The sequence below is a fragment of the Arabidopsis thaliana genome, chromosome 4 (assembly GCF_000001735.4).
Source record: "Arabidopsis thaliana chromosome 4, partial sequence".
Lineage (NCBI taxonomy): Eukaryota > Viridiplantae > Streptophyta > Magnoliopsida > Brassicales > Brassicaceae > Arabidopsis > Arabidopsis thaliana.
The window spans coordinates 2,452,625-2,469,704 of NC_003075.7; the positions used below are offsets into that span (position 1 = coordinate 2,452,625).

The following is a 17,080-nucleotide window of genomic DNA, read 5'->3' on the forward strand; positions in this document are numbered from 1 at the left end:
TTAAAATATATAAAAGCCCGTGAGGCCCAACAAACGGAAAGTTTGGCCCGTGAAAGAAAGAAAAACAAAACTTATTTATTGAAAAATGACACGTGCAGAATCATTTACTAAACCAGACAATAACCGGTTAACGGTTTAATAGTTAGCAACAGAAGAACCAAAGGATTGTCTTCTTCCACAATCAGAATCTGTCTGTGTGGCTTGTAACGCTTCAATGTCAGTGAAGTCTTTAGCTATATCCACAAAAATAACATAACAAGATTAAAAAAAAGAGAGAATATTTTATCTCTCTAGACTTGACAATTTCCCTCTCTTTCTCACTCCCTATACCTGTATATGTATATAGAATCGTATATATCTGGAGAAATACACGAGGTGTTCTCGTCTCTGACGACGTGGTCTATTGTCTTCCTCAGCTTTAGTCAATTTCTTCTTTCGGAAACTTGGTTCTGTGATATTATCCAAACTTAAAGTTTGAGTCTTTAGGGTTTATGGGTGACAACAAAAGTACATGCCTTTAGGCTTTAGTTTTGTGGGTTTCATCTCAAAATGGCAATTAGTACTATGTTAGGGTCCATCTCTTGTTGCCCCTCTCCCAAGGTATTTCCTTCCTTGTGCTTACTTGTGTATCTGTCGACTGAAAAACCTCTCCTTTATGTATTTAAGTTTATGTGCAAAGCCTTAATTGGTGATTGAATCCTTAGTTCTGATTTGATTTCAGGGGTATGAGATGGTGAAACAACATAGTGTTCGATTAAAGCATTGCGTTTTCACGGTGAAATCGAGTGTGCCTGTGTATTCGGAAGGCGTAAACGATGGGATTAAGTTGCATTCTTTTGGGAATTTAGTTAAAAAGAAGGTTTTTCTGGATACCTCTAAGAGATTCTATTTCCAAGGGAGATGGTCTGAATCGTCAGGGAGGAGAGTGGAGACTTATGCTGGAGTAGATGTAGCGAGTGCTGTTGATGTAATCAACGATCTTGGATTCGATACTTTGACCTTCTTGATGGTTACTGTTATTATTGTCCCTGCATTCAGAATTCTCAAAGCTAGTCCGGTACAACAAAAAGCTACAAGAAGTTGGTTTGTATTCTCGGTTATAACTACTTGGCGATAACATTTGTGTTTTTGGTGGTTTCCCAGATACTTGGTTTCTTCTTTGCTGGTGTTGTACTCAACCAATTTGGTTTGATTAGAAATCTCACAGATGTTAAAGTTCTTTCAGAATGGGGGATTCTTTTCCTGGTGAGCATTGTGCATAATTATGTTCATAGGCTTTACGTGTTGAATGAGTAGTAATGACTGGCCTTATCCTGATTATCTTTGGCAGCTCTTTGAGATGGGTCTCGAGCTTTCACTTGCTCGTCTGAAAGCTCTTGCAAAATTTGCTTTTGGCATGGGACTAACTCAGGTTTGGTTCTAAAAGATGTTTCTTGGTTTGCTTTAAACTCCTTACATTCCTTCTTATATTTTCACTTCTGTCAGATAAGCATCTCAAGAGTCATCAGTGATCTTTACGACCCGATTTCGTTATGAAACTTTATAGACCATATCATTATTGCCAGATCATTGCTGCAAAGATGTCATATATCGTTTGTTTAACGTTACCTTACTTTGTACTGTTTTTCATTGGTTCAAAGGTTTTGTTATGCACGGCTGCATTCACTGCTTTTGAACTCCCACCAAATGGAGCCATCGGAACAAAAATTCTGGAATTCCTCTTTCATTCAAGGCCTGACTTGGTAAGGTTTTTCACTTGGGGTATTATCATGATTCTCTTGTCGTTTTTAGTATCTTTTGTATCATGTATTTCAAATTTAGCAGACGCCTCTTTTCCCAATGTGATCATGGTCTAATAACTGTCAATCTCTGATGTTTTTTGTTGGGCTGTTAGAGCTATATCCTAATATGATCTATAATTTCTGTAAAACTCTAGGTCAACATTAGAAGCATTGATGAGGCCGTTGTCATTGGCGCTGCTCTATCATTGTCATCTTCAGCTTTTGTTCTACAGGTATTAGCACAGTTGCAATAACTTTTAGTCATCTATATCTAGAATGGTAATGGAGAGGCAAACTCAATCAAGAATTTAGTACATTCTTATTGACAATTTTGAAATGTATAGCTTCTTGCAGAGAAAGGTGAGCTCCCTACAAGATTTGGCTCAGCAACCTTGGGAATTCTTCTTCTACAGGTTCTGCTTATCCTGTATAATCTCTATCTTCTATTCTATGACTTTTTATCTGACATTCCAAAAGATATGTCAATATGTATTTGGGAAAAGAATCTCCTGTTTTGAAAATTCATCCAAGATAAGCAAAAATCTTGTGCAAACTCCTGAAGTTGACAAACCTTTTCACTTACGCTTCTCGCATTGCTTGCAGGATATAGCTGTTGTGCCGTTACTAGTCATTCTTCCAGTGTTGGAAAGCCAGGTAACTTGGTTATCGCCTTCTTGAGCTTTTGTGGACTGTTTGTTATAAGAAGCTATAAAAGCTGCATTGAACTTTTATTAGTATCATTTAAACCTTTGTTTATATCTGAATCTCTGTGTTTTTGAAAGGATATTGGTGGGGAAAGCATATGGCCAATGCTTGCAAAAGAAAGTGCAAAGGCTCTTGGTGGGTTGGGCATCCTCTCTCTTGGAGGAAAGTTCTTTCTCCGTAGAATTTTCGAGGTAACTTATTTCGTGTCCTTATAGTTTGACAAAACCCTTTCCTTTGAATCCCCCCTTTTTAGAGAGTGAATACAGGACACTGTTTTATTTGGTGCAGTGCTTAAATACTAAGCCCAAAACAATATTCAGGTTGTTGCAGAAACAAGAAGCTCAGAAGCTTTTGTGGCCCTTTGCCTTCTCACAGTTGCTGGGACTTCACTTGTGACTCAATGGCTTGGTTTCAGCGATACGGTTAGAATTAACACCCCTACAAAAATATAATTTCCATCTAATATCCTTACTTTAATGTCCTAACTCAATTTTACTCTGAAGCTTGGAGCTTTTCTTGCTGGAGCACTTCTAGCAGAAACAAATTTCCGAACACAAATTGAAGCTGATATTAGGCCATTTAGAGGTTTACTTCTCGGTTTGTTCTTTGTAACCACAGGAACTTCCATTGACATGGAGGTAAACTGTTATACTGCATTGCATAAGAACTCAGTTATTTCCACTGAAAAATATGATACATTTCATGTTCATGCTCATGTGGTTAAAATCTTTTGCAGGTTCTGTTTCGAGAATGGCCTAATGTCCTCTCACTCTTGGGTGGTCTGATTGTGATCAAAACACTGATTATAACCGCAATCGGTCCCCGAGTTGGCCTCACAATACAAGAAAGCGTAAGAGTTGGCTTTCTTCTTTCCCAGGGAGGAGAATTTGCATTTGTTGTGTTCTCTCTAGCCAACAGGTTTTTCCAACTGCCAATATTATTGCTCAAACATCTCCTCATTATTTCATTAGTTTCGACATTTTCCTTACTAATTAGGTGGTCATGATTGTTGCAATCATTTGTGCAGGCTAGGAGTGCTTCCAAATGAGCTGAACAAACTGCTCATTATCGTAGTTGTTTTGTCTATGGCATTAACACCTTATCTTAACCAACTTGGAAGAAAAGCCGCCGATTTTCTTGATGAGAGACTTGATCCCGGAGAGGTAACTTTTAAATTTTCTACTTTTGCATTTATATGAAAAATAAAATTTGCATTCATCTTGAATCTGTTGACAATTGTGCAGAAAATAGGTGAAGATGTGAACTTCGATGTTAGTGAATCAATTGTCATCATTGGATTTGGACAAATGGGTCAGGTAAAAGTCATCATTTGCTTTCCTGGAAAAGTTGTGCTAAGTGGTTTCTCATCGAGTCGATATGATTTTGCAGGTTCTGGCCAATTTTTTGTCAACGCCATTGGTCTCAGATAGTGATCTTGTGGGATGGCCTTATATTGGTTTTGATCTGAATCCTGCTGTAGTGAAGGTCTGTAACAGATAACTTCGTTTGTTCCTGACCTGATCAAATTTTTGGCATTCTAAACTAGTTTTTTCTTTATGGTGGTGGTTTGGTAGGAATCAAGGAAACTCGGTTTCCCGATATTGTATGGAGACGGATCTCGACCATCGGTTTTGCAATCTGCAGGGGTTTCATCTCCTAAAGCTATCATGATAATGTATAAAGGCAAGAAGAGAACCACTGAGGCTGTTCAAAGACTCCGTCTTGCCTTCCCCGGGGTTATTTCTCTCTTCCTTCTTCCTTTTGTCAATAAAATCGTTTGAGACATCAAGTTTAAGTGACAACAACTGTTCCTTTTAACATATTACCAGAGTCCTATTTACGCAAGAGCTCAAGATTTACCGCATCTCCTTGAACTAAAGAAAGCAGGAGCCACAGATGCAATTCTCGAAAATGCAGAGGTAAAAAACTTCCAAAAGATGTCTGCTCTTTTATGATCACAGTAAGATTTCTTTCTGAACGAGTTTGGTTGTTTGTTTCGGGTTTATAGACAAGTTTACAGCTCGGTTCGAAGCTGTTGACAGGATTTGGAGTAATGTCTGACGACGTAAGCTTTCTAAGTAAAGTTTTCAGAGATTCAATGGAGATACAAGCTCAAGAAGAAATCACAGCTAGTGAAACAAATGCTGGTTTGAAGCCAATGCAAATGAAAGCATCTGATATAAACGTAGTGTCTGCTGCAACACAAAAACAAGTCCAGCTCATGAAGCCAATGCAAATGAAAGCTTCTGATTCAAACTCAGATTCTGCAGCAGAGATTCTTCAAGAAACAGCTGGTTTGAGTCAGCCTCCTGAGATTGATGATTCTTCTGTGAATATAGATAATGGATTTGTTGGTAAAGCTGATAAAGCTCAAGATTAAAATTGCTCAAAAATTCTAACACTTTTTTTTTTTTTTCTGAAATGTGCAGCCAATATTCCAAACTAAAAGAAACAATTTTTTCTTTTCTTTTCTGTGATTATTATTATTATTATTATTTTTCCTCACTATCACTGTCGCTAAAAAGCCAATAGTTAGCTCAAATTCATTAAATATCTTCACTGTCTAGGTACTATTGAATCATGGATATTAGTGCCAATATAAATTCGAACATAATCCAATGTTGGTCTTTACAATGAAATGAATTGAAACAGATTTGATTATATTACTAAAGAAACAAAAAAAAATATAGTAAAAAAATATGAAATCCACACAAATTAAACATGGAAATTTAGAAAGAAAAAAAGTAGTTTCTAAATCTTAAAACATAGATATTGATTTTAATCCTTGATCAAATAATCCCTCATAAAATTGTAATTTAAGTCGTTTTGTTTAGGGTTATATTACTATCTATACTCAGATGATCGGAAAATTAATAAACTATGCATGATAAAAAATGGGGTTGCGGGTATGATATTTATGGGGTTGTGGGTATTATAAACATAACGATATAATATCTATTTGTGTTTCGACACGAATCAAAGATAGTGGGACGCTTAAGTAACATTAATATCACGATAATCTCTTATCTGCTAACACGAGCCTTTTTATTCGAAGCCTTTTAAAATAAGTCTCAAACAATTGTGTACGAGGATAATTTGATAACAGGATAATTTCATATCGATTCCACACGTTGTCGCTTTGGGTTTTGAACAAGAATCAAAACTTATATTGCTATTTAATAATATTAGTATCGCGATAATCTCGTATCTGCTAACGCAAAACTAATAACACTCTCTGATTACTAACCGTGTACGGCTAACATGATAAGTTTGTATCTGATAAACACGATAACGTTTAGTTAGTTTTTTTTTAAAAACCCATAAGCAAAAGCCTACAAGTGGAAATGGTAACGAAGTTAGTCGTTAAAACTACTAGCAGATAATTAAAATAATAACGAGACGATGTCAATTTGTGTTTTGACACGAATCAAAGCTAGTGAGACGCTTCGGTAACATTAAAACATACACTCTTATCCGCTAACGCGAGCCTCTTGTTTGTAGCCTTTTAAATTAAGTCTCAACGAGCTTAGCTGGTGACAATGTTAGTCGATATACCTTCTAGCAAATAAGCAAAACAATAATGAGAGTTTCGCAGGTTGTATTCTGATGTTTTGCAAAAATAATCAAAACTATTTACATTTTCTGATAATCAACGGTATCACGATAATCTTATAACCAATAACAAAATAATTTCGTGGCTGCTAATCACGATATCATTTTAGTTAATTTATTAAAAAAATCCCATAAACAAAGGCCGAGAGGTTGAAATGGTAACAATGTTGGGCGATAACACATTCTGATAACATTAGTATCACGCTAATCCCTTATCTTCTGATAAACATTAATCCTCTCGCCGCGAAGTTCTTTGCCAAAAGCAATCAGACGGGGAGGGAGAAGAATCGGCAGCATCGTTCCTAGAAAAAAAAACATAAATCCTTGTAAAACAACTCAAGATAGGAAGTCAAAATCAAAATAAAAAGGAAACATCTATATCGATTACTAGCAAAAGACGCGAGGAACAAAGCACAAATCTGATAGATGAACTTCTGTTCGAAAAACAGAACGAAATAAAACAAGAATTTGGAGGAATCATTTCTTTTTTTCTTACGCCTCAAAACGACAGTCTCTTATCTTCATACAAAACTGGAAAGAGACGAGTAACTACGTAAGAAAAAAAAACCATTAATAAAATAACACAACTTCCCAAATATATCTACATAAAATCTTCTTCTACACTACTGCAATAATATCCCTCTACAAGCTACAACTTACGCAATCGATAATATAGGGGTACATGTGTAAAATTTTTGTTAACAGTGTTGGGCAAACAGTGCAAAATGAAGAGAGTGAATTAACAAGTTTTCGAAGCATATCAAGTGATATTTTTGTTTATATGAGTTTTGAGGACTGACTTCGTCTAAGGTTTGTTCGTGGCAATAAAAATAAAGGTTCGAGTTTTTTGGGAGCTGAGACAATCACGCAGATGTCTGAGCTTCACAGATTATTCTCAGACAATGTTTATTCTTCAAACGACTACTGATATCGTTTGTGCTTTCTTTGTAGTATTTTTTGTTGTAATCATAGGTTTTTTAGTTTTAGTTATAGATTTTAGTTTTCTGTTTTTCTTTTCTAAAATGATATATAAATTATAAATACTTTTTTTGTTATCAGATATTGTTTAAGACTCGACCCAAAATTATAAATACATTGATGAAAAAAAATAGTATATAGCTGATGTAATCCACGCGCTTGCTGATTAGTCGTGCTCATGTAATTAAACAAATATCGCAAATGTTAAACTATTATACACATATAAATTTCTGTATATACAAAACAAACGAAGAAGACGAATCTCTCAGTTTCGTCGTTCGTTTCGAAGTTGTGCGTTGGTGAAATTTGAAATCTGAATACACTCATTGCAAACCTTAGAAGAAGAAGAAGAAGAAGAAGAAGAAGCTTCCATAGATTCCGTTGGGCTTTTACTGTGTTTGATTGATCGGATCGATTGCGATTACGGAGAAGATATGGCTCAGGCTGTAGAAGAATGGTATAAACAGATGCCGATTATCACTCGCTCTTATCTCACGGCGGCTGTTATCACCACCGTCGGATGTTCCCTCGATGTACGTGCTTGCTTGCTTATTCGCGAATCTTTTTTGGGGTTCTCTGAAATTCTCTAAATTAGGGTTTCATATTCTGATTGTTTTTGTTTTGCAGATCATATCTCCATATAACCTTTATTTGAATCCGACACTTGTGGTGAAGCAATACCAATATTGGCGTCTCGTTACTAATTTCTTGTATTTCCGGAAGATGGGTAATTTTCCCTTAACACTACTCTATGAAACTGGATACAACATTTGTGTGCTTATTACTTTCATATGAAGCTCTTGTCTTTGTCACATTATTAGCTCTAGGCTGCTACTTGTTAATAGCGTTGTGACTGATTGATTGCTTATAAACAAATATGTGTTTGGGGTTGTTGTAGATTTGGACTTCATGTTCCATATGTTCTTTCTCGCACGATACTGCAAACTCCTTGAAGAAAACTCATTCAGGGGAAAGACTGCTGATTTCCTATACATGCTCCTATTTGGAGCATCTGTTTTAACCGGTATTGTACTTATCGGTGGAATGATACCATACTTGTCAGCATCATTTGCTAAAATCATCTTCCTCAGCAACTCATTAACTTTCATGATGGTTGGTAACTTCTGTTTCCCACAAATCTAAGTCGCCTCTAAATATCAGCTTATAGTCTCTTGTGTTCCACAGGTCTATGTATGGAGCAAACAAAATCCTTATATTCACATGAGTTTCCTTGGTCTGTTCACCTTCACAGCAGCTTACCTACCATGGGTGAGTTTAACTCTCTCGTTTCCCTAAACTTCCACCGGAATGAATAAATAACATCTTCTGCAAATTCTGGCTTTTGCAGGTGCTTCTTGGCTTCTCTATCCTTGTTGGTGCCAGTGCTTGGGTGGATCTTTTGGTATATACTCAGATTATCCCAAAAAATTTCTTCTCCAGTCTCTTTTGATCTTTTGTCACCCAAGTTAACTTCAGTCTGATCAAAACATTTCAGGGTATGATAGCAGGTCACGCTTACTACTTTCTGGCTGAGGTTTATCCGCGAATGACTAATCGTCGTCCATTAAAGACTCCATCATTCCTCAAAGCGTTATTTGCAGATGAACCAGTTGTGGTTGCACGGCCAGAAGATGTGAGGTTTGCTGCTGCGCCTTTCGATGAAATCCACCAAGACTGATTCTGTCATCTTACATTTCCCAAACCTAAACACCCGAATCAGTAGTTTGGCTTGTGGATCAGATATAAATGGTGCAAAGGCAGATGATACACAAAAGTCTATTTTGACTCTGACACGTAGTTGCGACCCACACACCCTAGTTTCTAGTAGTTGGGTGTGTTTTGGTTCCTTCTCTTTCCTCCCATCTCTTCATCTTTTTGTGTATACAAACATCGTTTGCTTTTAGTGGTTATTGATATGAACACACTCAATTTGTACACAACCTCTACTAGTGTCGCAATGTTTTAGCGAGGGAACATGTTTTGAATTCACTGCCCGACTCAGATATCAGAAGAAATGTACTTTTGTTCAGATATCAGAACAAATGTTTCATTGCTTTTAGTACATTTTTTTTCCTTTTCTATTTCAGTTAGCAGTAGAAAACAGTGAGAGCTGCGTATTCCGGAAAACAACAAGACATGTTCAAGCTTCTTTAATTAAGCATGTGCCTCGTGTGTGAAGTTTATAAATGTTGGAAACTAGAAACTATGATCTCTTAATCATAGATATAGGTCTCTTCTTCCAGTATTGTACACCATAAGCTGCAGTTGAAGCCATAGTCGTCGAAGCAACTAACCAGCTGGATACAAAACAACATGAGACCAATAACAAGATTTCAGAGAACACACTTCATATGTTTATAACTTTAAGGGTAGTGATTAGTCCAGCTGTGTGGTAATTCGAAAAAGACCTATTACCTTAGATAAGTGATCCATGTCTGGGTGTCTGGATTCCCAAACTCTGGTTGAAGTATTGCACCAGCGACTAGAGTCAACTGGAAAACTGTATTCACCTGTCGATAGACATGTTCCATTAACAAATCAGTTACACATACCAAAGATGCCAAGATGAGAACAAGCTGTATCACCTAGAGATCATACCTTGCTTATAAACAATGGTTCTACTTTCTGAGGACTTGAACCATCTAGATTGAAGAAGTCACTCCAAGTTTTCCACTGAAAGAAACAAGACCAATATGATTCCCATCAATAAATTTATTCGTGTTCTTGTTAAAGCATATGGTCGAGCAGGAAAAAAATGTAGGGAAACAAGAGAAATTAGTTTAGTGGTCTAGCTCAAGTTACAAAAATTCACCTTCCAGTCCAAGTTTAGTGCCCTTAGGTAAACTGCACCACCAACGAGTGCAACATCCCGTAACAACACAATTCCAACCAGTCCAGCTTTAGAGCACAAATGTCCCATGCATCCACCAAAATTGAGTATAGTATCAAAGATTTTTAAGAAGTTTAAAAGGTAGTAGTGCAATCTAGGACTAACACACACAGCCGAGTTTAGCAACTAGTTAATTAACTTAGTACGGTTTCCTCTTGATACATCCATGCAATCTTGTAAGGAGGTTTGTTCAAGGAGATCAAATAACTGTGCTTATGAAATTATGAATACGACAATTCTGATACATTTTTCCCAGGCGATCACTCAATTGGAGTGTAAATCAAAGCACATGTTCCTTATAAGAGAAAATTCCGCCCTTCAACTTTGTGAACTCTAGCTATTTCAAAGTTTCAATTGTAACTGCTAACTTATTATCTACCAGGAGTAAAAGAGGTAGAAGAATACTCACGATGTAAGAGATCCTTCTGCACCATTGCTACTGCTACACACCCGATAAGAACCTGAATTCAAAACACGAGCACAATCAAGAAAACGGAATTGAAATGAAATGAAACCTCACACATGTTTGCAGCTTGAAACTAACCTTAACTCTCAAACACATTCAGAGAACATCCACAATGAGCCAACAAAGTAAAACACATAATAGATAAAGAAAGACTTTACCTTGTCTGCAAGAGGATCAAGGTACGAGCCAACCACAGAGTTAATCTTCATCCTCCGAGCCACGTAACCATCTAACTACAAAATCAAGCATCTATTAATACAATGTTCTTCTTCCAATACTACAAAAAAGAAAAAAGAATCACAAAGAAGATGCATACCCAATCACTAGCTCCAGAAACAGCCAACCCTAAGAAAGCAGAAGAATACATCTCATTCGAGATCATCCTACAATAGAACCACAAACAAAGTCTCAGATTCTTCATTCTCCTAATATTATCTTCCTGAGGAATATATACTTCTATACTTACCACCAAAGCACAGGACCAGATACTAATCTCGCCATTGATATCATATTCGGCACATTAACAAAACTCTTGACTAATTTTCCACCATCTTCTTCCTTGGAATCGTTGCGATCCACCGTCAATATGTTTGGTACCACAGACTGTAACCCTAACTGTCTCGGAAACCTAGTTCTGCTTCTAATTCGATCCAATCTAAGATTCAGAGCTTCGACTTTTTTCAAAACAGAGCCGTTTCCGCGCCAGTGCAAAGGTGTCGCAGACTGGAGAAGTTTCCAAGGAGGAGAAGATAAGAAGAGAGGTCCATTAAGAGGAACGAACCATTTCGAAAGCGGAGATAAACGGTGTGAGAAATGTGGGAACAACGGCGAAAACTGCGGTGGAGTCAGAGAAACGGTTCCGCCGGAAGCTGTAGCGGCGGTGAAGAATGGTCTTGTTTTCCGGTGATTGATTTCAACTAGCTTTCTTAGAGATCTGTAAATCGCCATTGATCATCAACAAAGCAGCTTCGTCTTCCTCATTAATTTTAATTTAATTACTGTTTAGTTAGGAATTTGAATTTTGTTTTGATTCCTTTAACACCGGAAAGGAGGAAGAAGATGTATCAGAGAGGCGACTAGGTTTTCGCTGCTGGCTTGTGCCACGTGTAATCTTCATGAAACACGTGGATGCTTTATGTACACGTGGTGAGATCATTCGGTATAGCTATACCGAATCGGGATATTAACCGGAATAAGAAATCGGATTAGCAACGTTCAGCCCGATTCGGAAAATTGGATCAAATGTTTGTTTAGGGCTGAGCATAAAATCAGAAATCCGAAACCGATCCGAAAAATTCGGTTTCGAAATCGAACCAAAAAGTTAAAAAATCTGACCGGATAACGAATTTTCTTATCTGAATTATTCGAACCGAATCATATCTGAACCGAAAATCGAACTGATATCCGCTAATCCGAAATAAAATTATATATTTAAAAATATTAGTTATATTTAGTTATAATTTATAACCAAAAAATAATAAATAACACAAATATCTGAAATAACTTTGATATCCAATTTTGTTTTAGTTATATTTGTTATAATTATACAAAGTTTGCAAACTTAAACCAAATTTTAGTAAAAGTAAACGATTTATTATTAAAATTAAACAATTTTTAGTCTTTTTTTTCTCAAAAACTGTTGCGAAACCGATCTGAATCCAATATCATCCAAACCGAAACCAAACTGTATAGTCATATAATCCGAACGGATAATAAACTTCTTCATCCAAATTATGCGAATTCAAAAAAATTCGATCTGATTCCGATCCGAAATCCGAATGGCCAGACCTATGCCTATATTTGTTGAAATCAATTTTTATTTTTAACAGAGAACAAAAGTTTGAAAATTTTAAATTATAATTATATTATTACAATCAATATTCGAGATGAATGTTATTTTTTCGAACCAACCAATGAACCAAAACACCTTTTGTTCGGTTTGGTATAAACCAACAAAATGAAGTAAACCGGTAAAATCTGAAGCACTCAACAGTCTCACTAAACGTGCTCTGGCGAGGCTGAATCAAAAATGAACCTAAGTTGTTGCTTAACTTCATCTTCTGCAAATGTTGCGTCTATGGCTGCTCTAGCCAATGCAAAGGTTTCACTTTTACTAAGACCTTCACAGAAGAAACAAAATTAGATTATTTGGAAATGTAGTTTCTTTGTGAATCTAAACTTAATCACAATTCTCAAAAATCAGAAAAGCTCTGTAACTGTTGGATTTGAGCTCAGGTTCTGGAAGCTCACCAAGAGAACGAACAGCGAGGGCGTACTCGTTGGAGAGGCTAGTGGAGAATACTCCAAAATCATCAGTGCATAGAATCAATGGATGCTTTGCATTGTAAAGATCAGCTGTTAAGATCAGACTAAGATCTTGTCAAGATTGCTTTGATTTTAAATGAACAAGGAGGAATGTAGAAAACGAAGCAGCGGAAAGAGAAAATCTAACCGAAATGGTGTATATCGATGGAAGATATCGATTTGGTTACAATGTTGGATGTTAAACATATTTCAACCTGCAAAACATAGCAAACTCTTGAAATTGGTTAAAGAGATTATAAGAAACAGAGAATAATGGTACATGCAAATCTATTACCGGAATCCGGAAAGATTTCAACTTTGTCCAATCTTCGTCTTTGAAGAAACAGGCATGTCCAATCCGATGCGGTTTAAAATCAAGCATGGCTTGGATCTCTTTCGGATTGGGAACCTACAAAGCACTAAGATAGAGAAAGTAGTAGACAATCTGAAACATAAACATTTGAAAATCGGTTAAGTGGATTTTCAAGAGTTAATACCTCTCCACAGTGAAGAGTGATGTGAAGATCATTGTCTTTGGCATATTGTAATGCAGGCAAGAAAGTGCTCCTACAAGAACATGGAAGATTTCAAAACCAACTCATAAAGCGAAGCAAAAGATAAAGAGGAGAACTAAGAACAGTTTACCATTCTCCAACAAGAGGATTCCCCGAAAGATCGATACCAACTACCCCGACATCTCTCATTTCCAATGCGAGCTTAACCTTTAAAGAAAAAAGGAGAGTATCAAATGTTTTCTGCATTAGTCTTTTAAGTATTCTGAGTAGCTTAGCTTGTTTTGAAACACTAACAGTTTCCATTGCGGACTCTGTTGTTTCCCTACGATCAATACTAAGAAGAAGTCTAACATAAATCTTCTTTCTTCCAATCCCATCACCAGCATTGTGCAGTTTTTGAGAATCAGATGCGGTAACAAAATCAATATCGACTTCACTGACAGATCTTAGACCTTGGATTACAGCTTCCATGTAAGAACGTTTACTCATACCTATTGAATCACTCCTCTACAAACAAACAATCTCCATCATTCATATAACTTAACCACTTGCAAAAAATATGCCAAAAGGTGTGTACCTTTGGAGTAGTTCGTAACTCAAGATACACCACATTCTCTAAAGCAAAATCTTCCACAACCTGTCAAGATAAGATCATCAGTCAAGTCTATAGAATTACTAAAATCAAGCTAATGAATGGAAATTAGAATTAGGGTTTTACTTCTCTTGTGATCCTTGTCACAGTTTTGTGATCAGTAGTGAGCTTATGGATCAAATCAAACAACTTGAAGACTTCAACCAAAGATCGATCATCTTAAAAAAAAACATCATCACACATACCAAACATTAGAAACTACTTGCGACACTAGAGTAGACTAAAACTTAAGCAAAATACAGAACAACGAATTCAAAAAATTAAAGACTCTTACTTTTTTGAATGACATGTTCAACATCAGCAAACACTATAACGCCTTTCTCACCAAGAACCCTAGCAAGCTCTCTGATTCATCAAAAGAAACGAAACCCATCAGTTCAAAATATCAAATTGGGTAAATTCATAATTGATCAGTGCAATTGCAGAAAGTTGCAGATACGAAAGATAGAGTTAATGGAAACAAAACTCGTAAGAAAGAAGATAAATTTGGGGGATTTACAGAAGAGTGGAGTCTCTAATGGAACCGTTGAGATGAGCATGAAGCTCGATTTTGGGCAGTGATTGTATCCATTCCATTTTTTTTTTGTCCAGAAGAAGAGAAGAGACACAATTACGGATTAGGAAGACAAACACAGACGCAAGTTGAGTAGTGAAGAAGCGTGTAAATTTTATCAGTTCAGTTGAAAAAAGAAAAGTAACTAAATAATCAAAAATAGTTTTGAGCCCAAAAACTTCGTTTCCTTACGGACCATACATTAGACCGGCGACACAAATTTAGCAAAGCTACAATAATGAATTTATCATAATTTGTTTATAAATACTTTGATAAAATCTTTTATATGTTAGTGTTCATGATACATCTACACTATATAAAAGTTGAGACTATTTGCTTACCAAATCTTTAAAACGACAAATTGGAAGCTGCTACATCAATAATTTACATATTTAGCAGCTATTTAATTAACGTTTTCGAAAACAACCAATCGGGAGTTGCCACATTAATAATTAAAATATTTAAAATCTAATTAATTAACATTTTTGAAAATAATAATTACTTTCTATTTTAAAATTTAAAATAAAAAAGAAAACTAACAAATATTAAATTTAAACTTATAAAATAGGAAGCTATATAATTATAATCTTGTAATATTAAACTCAAATCTTTATGATTTTCTACAACTAATCCAACATTTTTAAATATAACTTAAAGAAACGTAACAAGGACGTGGTTTGATGGTGGTGTTTTTAACCGTGTCAATTTGAATCAAGTTCTCGAAGATATAAATTGAGGTTTTTCAGTCTAGAAAGCGTGAAGGTGAAAACGATCTAAAATGCATCAAAAGAGAAAAGTGATAGAGTTAAGTACCAATTTAGAAGTTAAAGCATTTTCTTAGAATAACATAAAACAAAACAGAGTACATCTTGACGAGCTTGAAAAATGCTTATCAACACCATAAAAACACTACAAGTCTCTCTTCTGCTGACACCTCCGCTTTTTCAGTTAATCACAGCTTGACACCTCATTAAAATCAACAGCCAATCAGAACATTTTGATTAATACACCTCATTTACGTTGACCAATAAAAACTTACTATTTTTCCATGTCATCCCATCAACTTAACAAAATTAAAATTAGACATGGGCCTACCCCAACCAAACTATTTTCAAAATTAAAATCTATATAAAAACATAGGCCTAAACTTCCTAATCTAGAAAACTTAGGCCTCGGAAAATAAACCGCAGCGAATGTACCGAACCAAAACTGATGAAAAAAACTAAACCGAACCGAACAAAATATTTGAAAATAACTGAATGGATATTAAATTCTATAACTGAAACCGAATGGATACAGACCAAAAGATTTTGGATAACCAAAAATATCCAAAATATAATTATATTTTTAAAAATATTAGTTATTTCTAAACCTAATAATTAAAAATAGATATACGTATAATAGTAAAAATACTCGAAAGTAACCAAAAATATATGAAAATATCAAAAATAACTAAAATATCTAAAAATATTTAAACAAAAATAACCGAATAGATATTAATTTTTAAAACCGAATCCGAACTGAAACGAACCATAATTTTAAAATAACCGAATCCAATTCGATGCGGTTTTAAAAATTTTAAAACCGAATCCGAACTGAAACCGAACCATAATTTTAAAATAACCGAAACCGAATGGATAGAGACCAAAAGATTTTGGATAACCGAAAATATCCAAAATATAATTATATTTTAAAAATATTAGTTATTTCTAAACCTAATAATTAAAAATAGATATACGTATAATAGTAAAAATACTCGAAAGTAACCAAAAATATATGAAAATATCAAAAATAACTAAAATATCTAAAAATATTTAAAGAAAAATAACCGAATAGATATTAATTTTTAAAACCGAATCCGAACTGAAACCGAACCATAATTTTAAAATAACCGAATGGATACTAAACTTTATAACTGAAAGAACTAATAACCGAATGGATACGAATCGATACTGAATGGATAATCGAATGCCCATGACTAAGAAAACTTATCTAAAGGCTTGACTGGTTGAAACGCAGTGCCTGCATTTGTGACTGCATGAGTTTACGGAATCAGACAGTTGCGGTTTCAAGCATTATAAACCTTTTTGAACGACTGGTTTAACGGTTAAAAATTGGTGCATTTTTGGAAGGTTTATGACTGGTTAACGGATTTACGTTTATGGTAGAAAAATTACGGGTTTATGTTTTTAGCAAGCTAATTACGGGTTTACGTTTTTGGCAGAAAAATTACGGGTTTACATTTTTTTTGCGGCAAAATTACGGCTTTACGTTTTTTGGCGGGAAAATTGAAGGTTTAGGTTTTTTGGCGGAAATTACGGGTTTACGTTTTTGGCGGAAAAATTACGGATTTCTTTTTTTGGCGGGAAAATTACGGGATTACTTTTTTGGCAAAAAAATTAAGATTTTATGTTTTTGGCATGAAAATTACGAGTTTATGATAATGTTATCATCAATGATGATATCTATCATGACTATGGTATGTTGATATGATGATGAAGAAGATAGTATGATGATGATGGTGATGGTAATATGATATTATGAGAGGGTAATGATGATGATGATATTGTGTTGATAATGAATAAATTGATGGGTTGATGAAGCCATTTGAATTTTTTTTGATT

The 17,080-nt window shown here is 35.2% G+C and overlaps 4 protein-coding genes and 1 long non-coding RNA gene across 8 annotated transcripts; 2 read left to right on the forward strand and 3 right to left on the reverse strand.

The window, feature by feature from the left end:
* Positions 1 to 39: 39 nt before the first annotated feature.
* Positions 40 to 5,143, forward strand: KEA3 (K+ efflux antiporter 3). 2 transcript variants are annotated; one of them, NM_001203746.1, is made up of 18 exons: positions 40 to 600; positions 722 to 1,057; positions 1,144 to 1,245; positions 1,331 to 1,411; positions 1,641 to 1,742; positions 1,937 to 2,014; positions 2,126 to 2,194; positions 2,385 to 2,435; positions 2,564 to 2,677; positions 2,807 to 2,908; positions 2,990 to 3,124; positions 3,223 to 3,404; positions 3,514 to 3,649; positions 3,731 to 3,802; positions 3,876 to 3,971; positions 4,061 to 4,222; positions 4,316 to 4,405; positions 4,495 to 5,051. In NM_001203746.1, the coding sequence occupies exons 1-18, from the start codon at positions 550 to 552 to the stop codon at positions 4,864 to 4,866; spliced, it is 2,331 nt and encodes a 776-aa protein (NP_001190675.1). In that variant the 5' UTR covers positions 40 to 549; the 3' UTR covers positions 4,867 to 5,051. The 2 variants fall into 2 exon arrangements, with proteins under 2 accessions (NP_001190675.1, NP_567272.4); NM_116723.5 differs by having other exon boundaries at positions 259 to 600; positions 4,061 to 4,405; positions 4,495 to 5,143.
* Positions 5,144 to 7,228: 2,085 nt separating this feature from the next.
* Positions 7,229 to 9,115, forward strand: DER2.2 (DERLIN-2.2). The gene is made up of 6 exons (NM_116724.4): positions 7,229 to 7,609; positions 7,704 to 7,803; positions 7,975 to 8,189; positions 8,262 to 8,345; positions 8,425 to 8,478; positions 8,572 to 9,115. The coding sequence occupies exons 1-6, from the start codon at positions 7,511 to 7,513 to the stop codon at positions 8,752 to 8,754; spliced, it is 735 nt and encodes a 244-aa protein (NP_192395.1). The 5' UTR covers positions 7,229 to 7,510; the 3' UTR covers positions 8,755 to 9,115.
* AT4G05015 lies at positions 7,780 to 7,996 on the reverse strand. The gene has a single exon (NR_141838.1). It is a non-coding gene; the product is annotated as an other RNA (long non-coding RNA).
* On the reverse strand, positions 9,050 to 11,526 carry CLS (cardiolipin synthase). Its single transcript, NM_116725.5, has 8 exons — positions 10,899 to 11,526; positions 10,749 to 10,815; positions 10,591 to 10,665; positions 10,376 to 10,427; positions 9,889 to 9,974; positions 9,675 to 9,749; positions 9,492 to 9,586; positions 9,050 to 9,373 (listed from the first exon to the last, which is right to left on the reverse strand). The coding sequence occupies exons 1-8, from the start codon at positions 11,378 to 11,380 to the stop codon at positions 9,280 to 9,282; spliced, it is 1,026 nt and encodes a 341-aa protein (NP_567273.1). The 5' UTR covers positions 11,381 to 11,526; the 3' UTR covers positions 9,050 to 9,279.
* A 689-nt stretch (positions 11,527 to 12,215) lies between these two features.
* Positions 12,216 to 14,635, reverse strand: AT4G04880 (adenosine/AMP deaminase family protein). 3 transcript variants are annotated; one of them, NM_116726.4, is made up of 11 exons: positions 14,403 to 14,635; positions 14,178 to 14,248; positions 13,970 to 14,061; positions 13,829 to 13,888; positions 13,546 to 13,758; positions 13,382 to 13,458; positions 13,234 to 13,303; positions 13,032 to 13,145; positions 12,885 to 12,951; positions 12,683 to 12,787; positions 12,216 to 12,552 (listed from the first exon to the last, which is right to left on the reverse strand). In NM_116726.4, the coding sequence occupies exons 1-11, from the start codon at positions 14,477 to 14,479 to the stop codon at positions 12,431 to 12,433; spliced, it is 1,068 nt and encodes a 355-aa protein (NP_192397.2). In that variant the 5' UTR covers positions 14,480 to 14,635; the 3' UTR covers positions 12,216 to 12,430. The 3 variants fall into 3 exon arrangements, with proteins under 3 accessions (NP_192397.2, NP_001328399.1, NP_001328400.1); NM_001340516.1 differs by having other exon boundaries at positions 12,235 to 12,552; positions 12,885 to 13,145; positions 14,403 to 14,601; NM_001340515.1 differs by having other exon boundaries at positions 12,235 to 12,552; positions 13,382 to 13,758; positions 14,403 to 14,601.
* Positions 14,636 to 17,080: the final 2,445 nt, after the last annotated feature.

Coding starts and splice junctions, on each gene's coding strand:
- DER2.2 (NM_116724.4), top strand. CDS start 7,511: ATGGCTCAGGCTGTAGAAGAATGGTATAAACAGATGCCGATTATCACT. Junction 7,804..7,974: donor CTTGTATTTCCGGAAGATGG/GTAATTTTCCCT, acceptor GGGTTGTTGTAG/ATTTGGACTTCATGTTCCAT. Junction 8,346..8,424: donor CAGCAGCTTACCTACCATGG/GTGAGTTTAACT, acceptor TGGCTTTTGCAG/GTGCTTCTTGGCTTCTCTAT.
- CLS (NM_116725.5), bottom strand. CDS start 11,380: ATGGCGATTTACAGATCTCTAAGAAAGCTAGTTGAAATCAATCACCGG. Junction 10,666..10,748: donor TTTCTGGAGCTAGTGATTGG/GTATGCATCTTC, acceptor TTGATTTTGTAG/TTAGATGGTTACGTGGCTCG. Junction 9,750..9,888: donor CACTAAACTTGGACTGGAAG/GTGAATTTTTGT, acceptor TGTTTCTTTCAG/TGGAAAACTTGGAGTGACTT.
- AT4G04880 (NM_001340515.1), bottom strand. CDS start 14,479: ATGGAATGGATACAATCACTGCCCAAAATCGAGCTTCATGCTCATCTC. Junction 14,062..14,177: donor TGAACATGTCATTCAAAAAA/GTAAGAGTCTTT, acceptor TTTTTTTTTAAG/ATGATCGATCTTTGGTTGAA. Junction 12,788..12,884: donor CATCGATATACACCATTTCG/GTTAGATTTTCT, acceptor TGATCTTAACAG/CTGATCTTTACAATGCAAAG.
- KEA3 (NM_001203746.1), top strand. CDS start 550: ATGGCAATTAGTACTATGTTAGGGTCCATCTCTTGTTGCCCCTCTCCC. Junction 1,412..1,640: donor TTGGCATGGGACTAACTCAG/GTTTGGTTCTAA, acceptor ATTGGTTCAAAG/GTTTTGTTATGCACGGCTGC. Junction 4,223..4,315: donor TCCGTCTTGCCTTCCCCGGG/GTTATTTCTCTC, acceptor ACATATTACCAG/AGTCCTATTTACGCAAGAGC.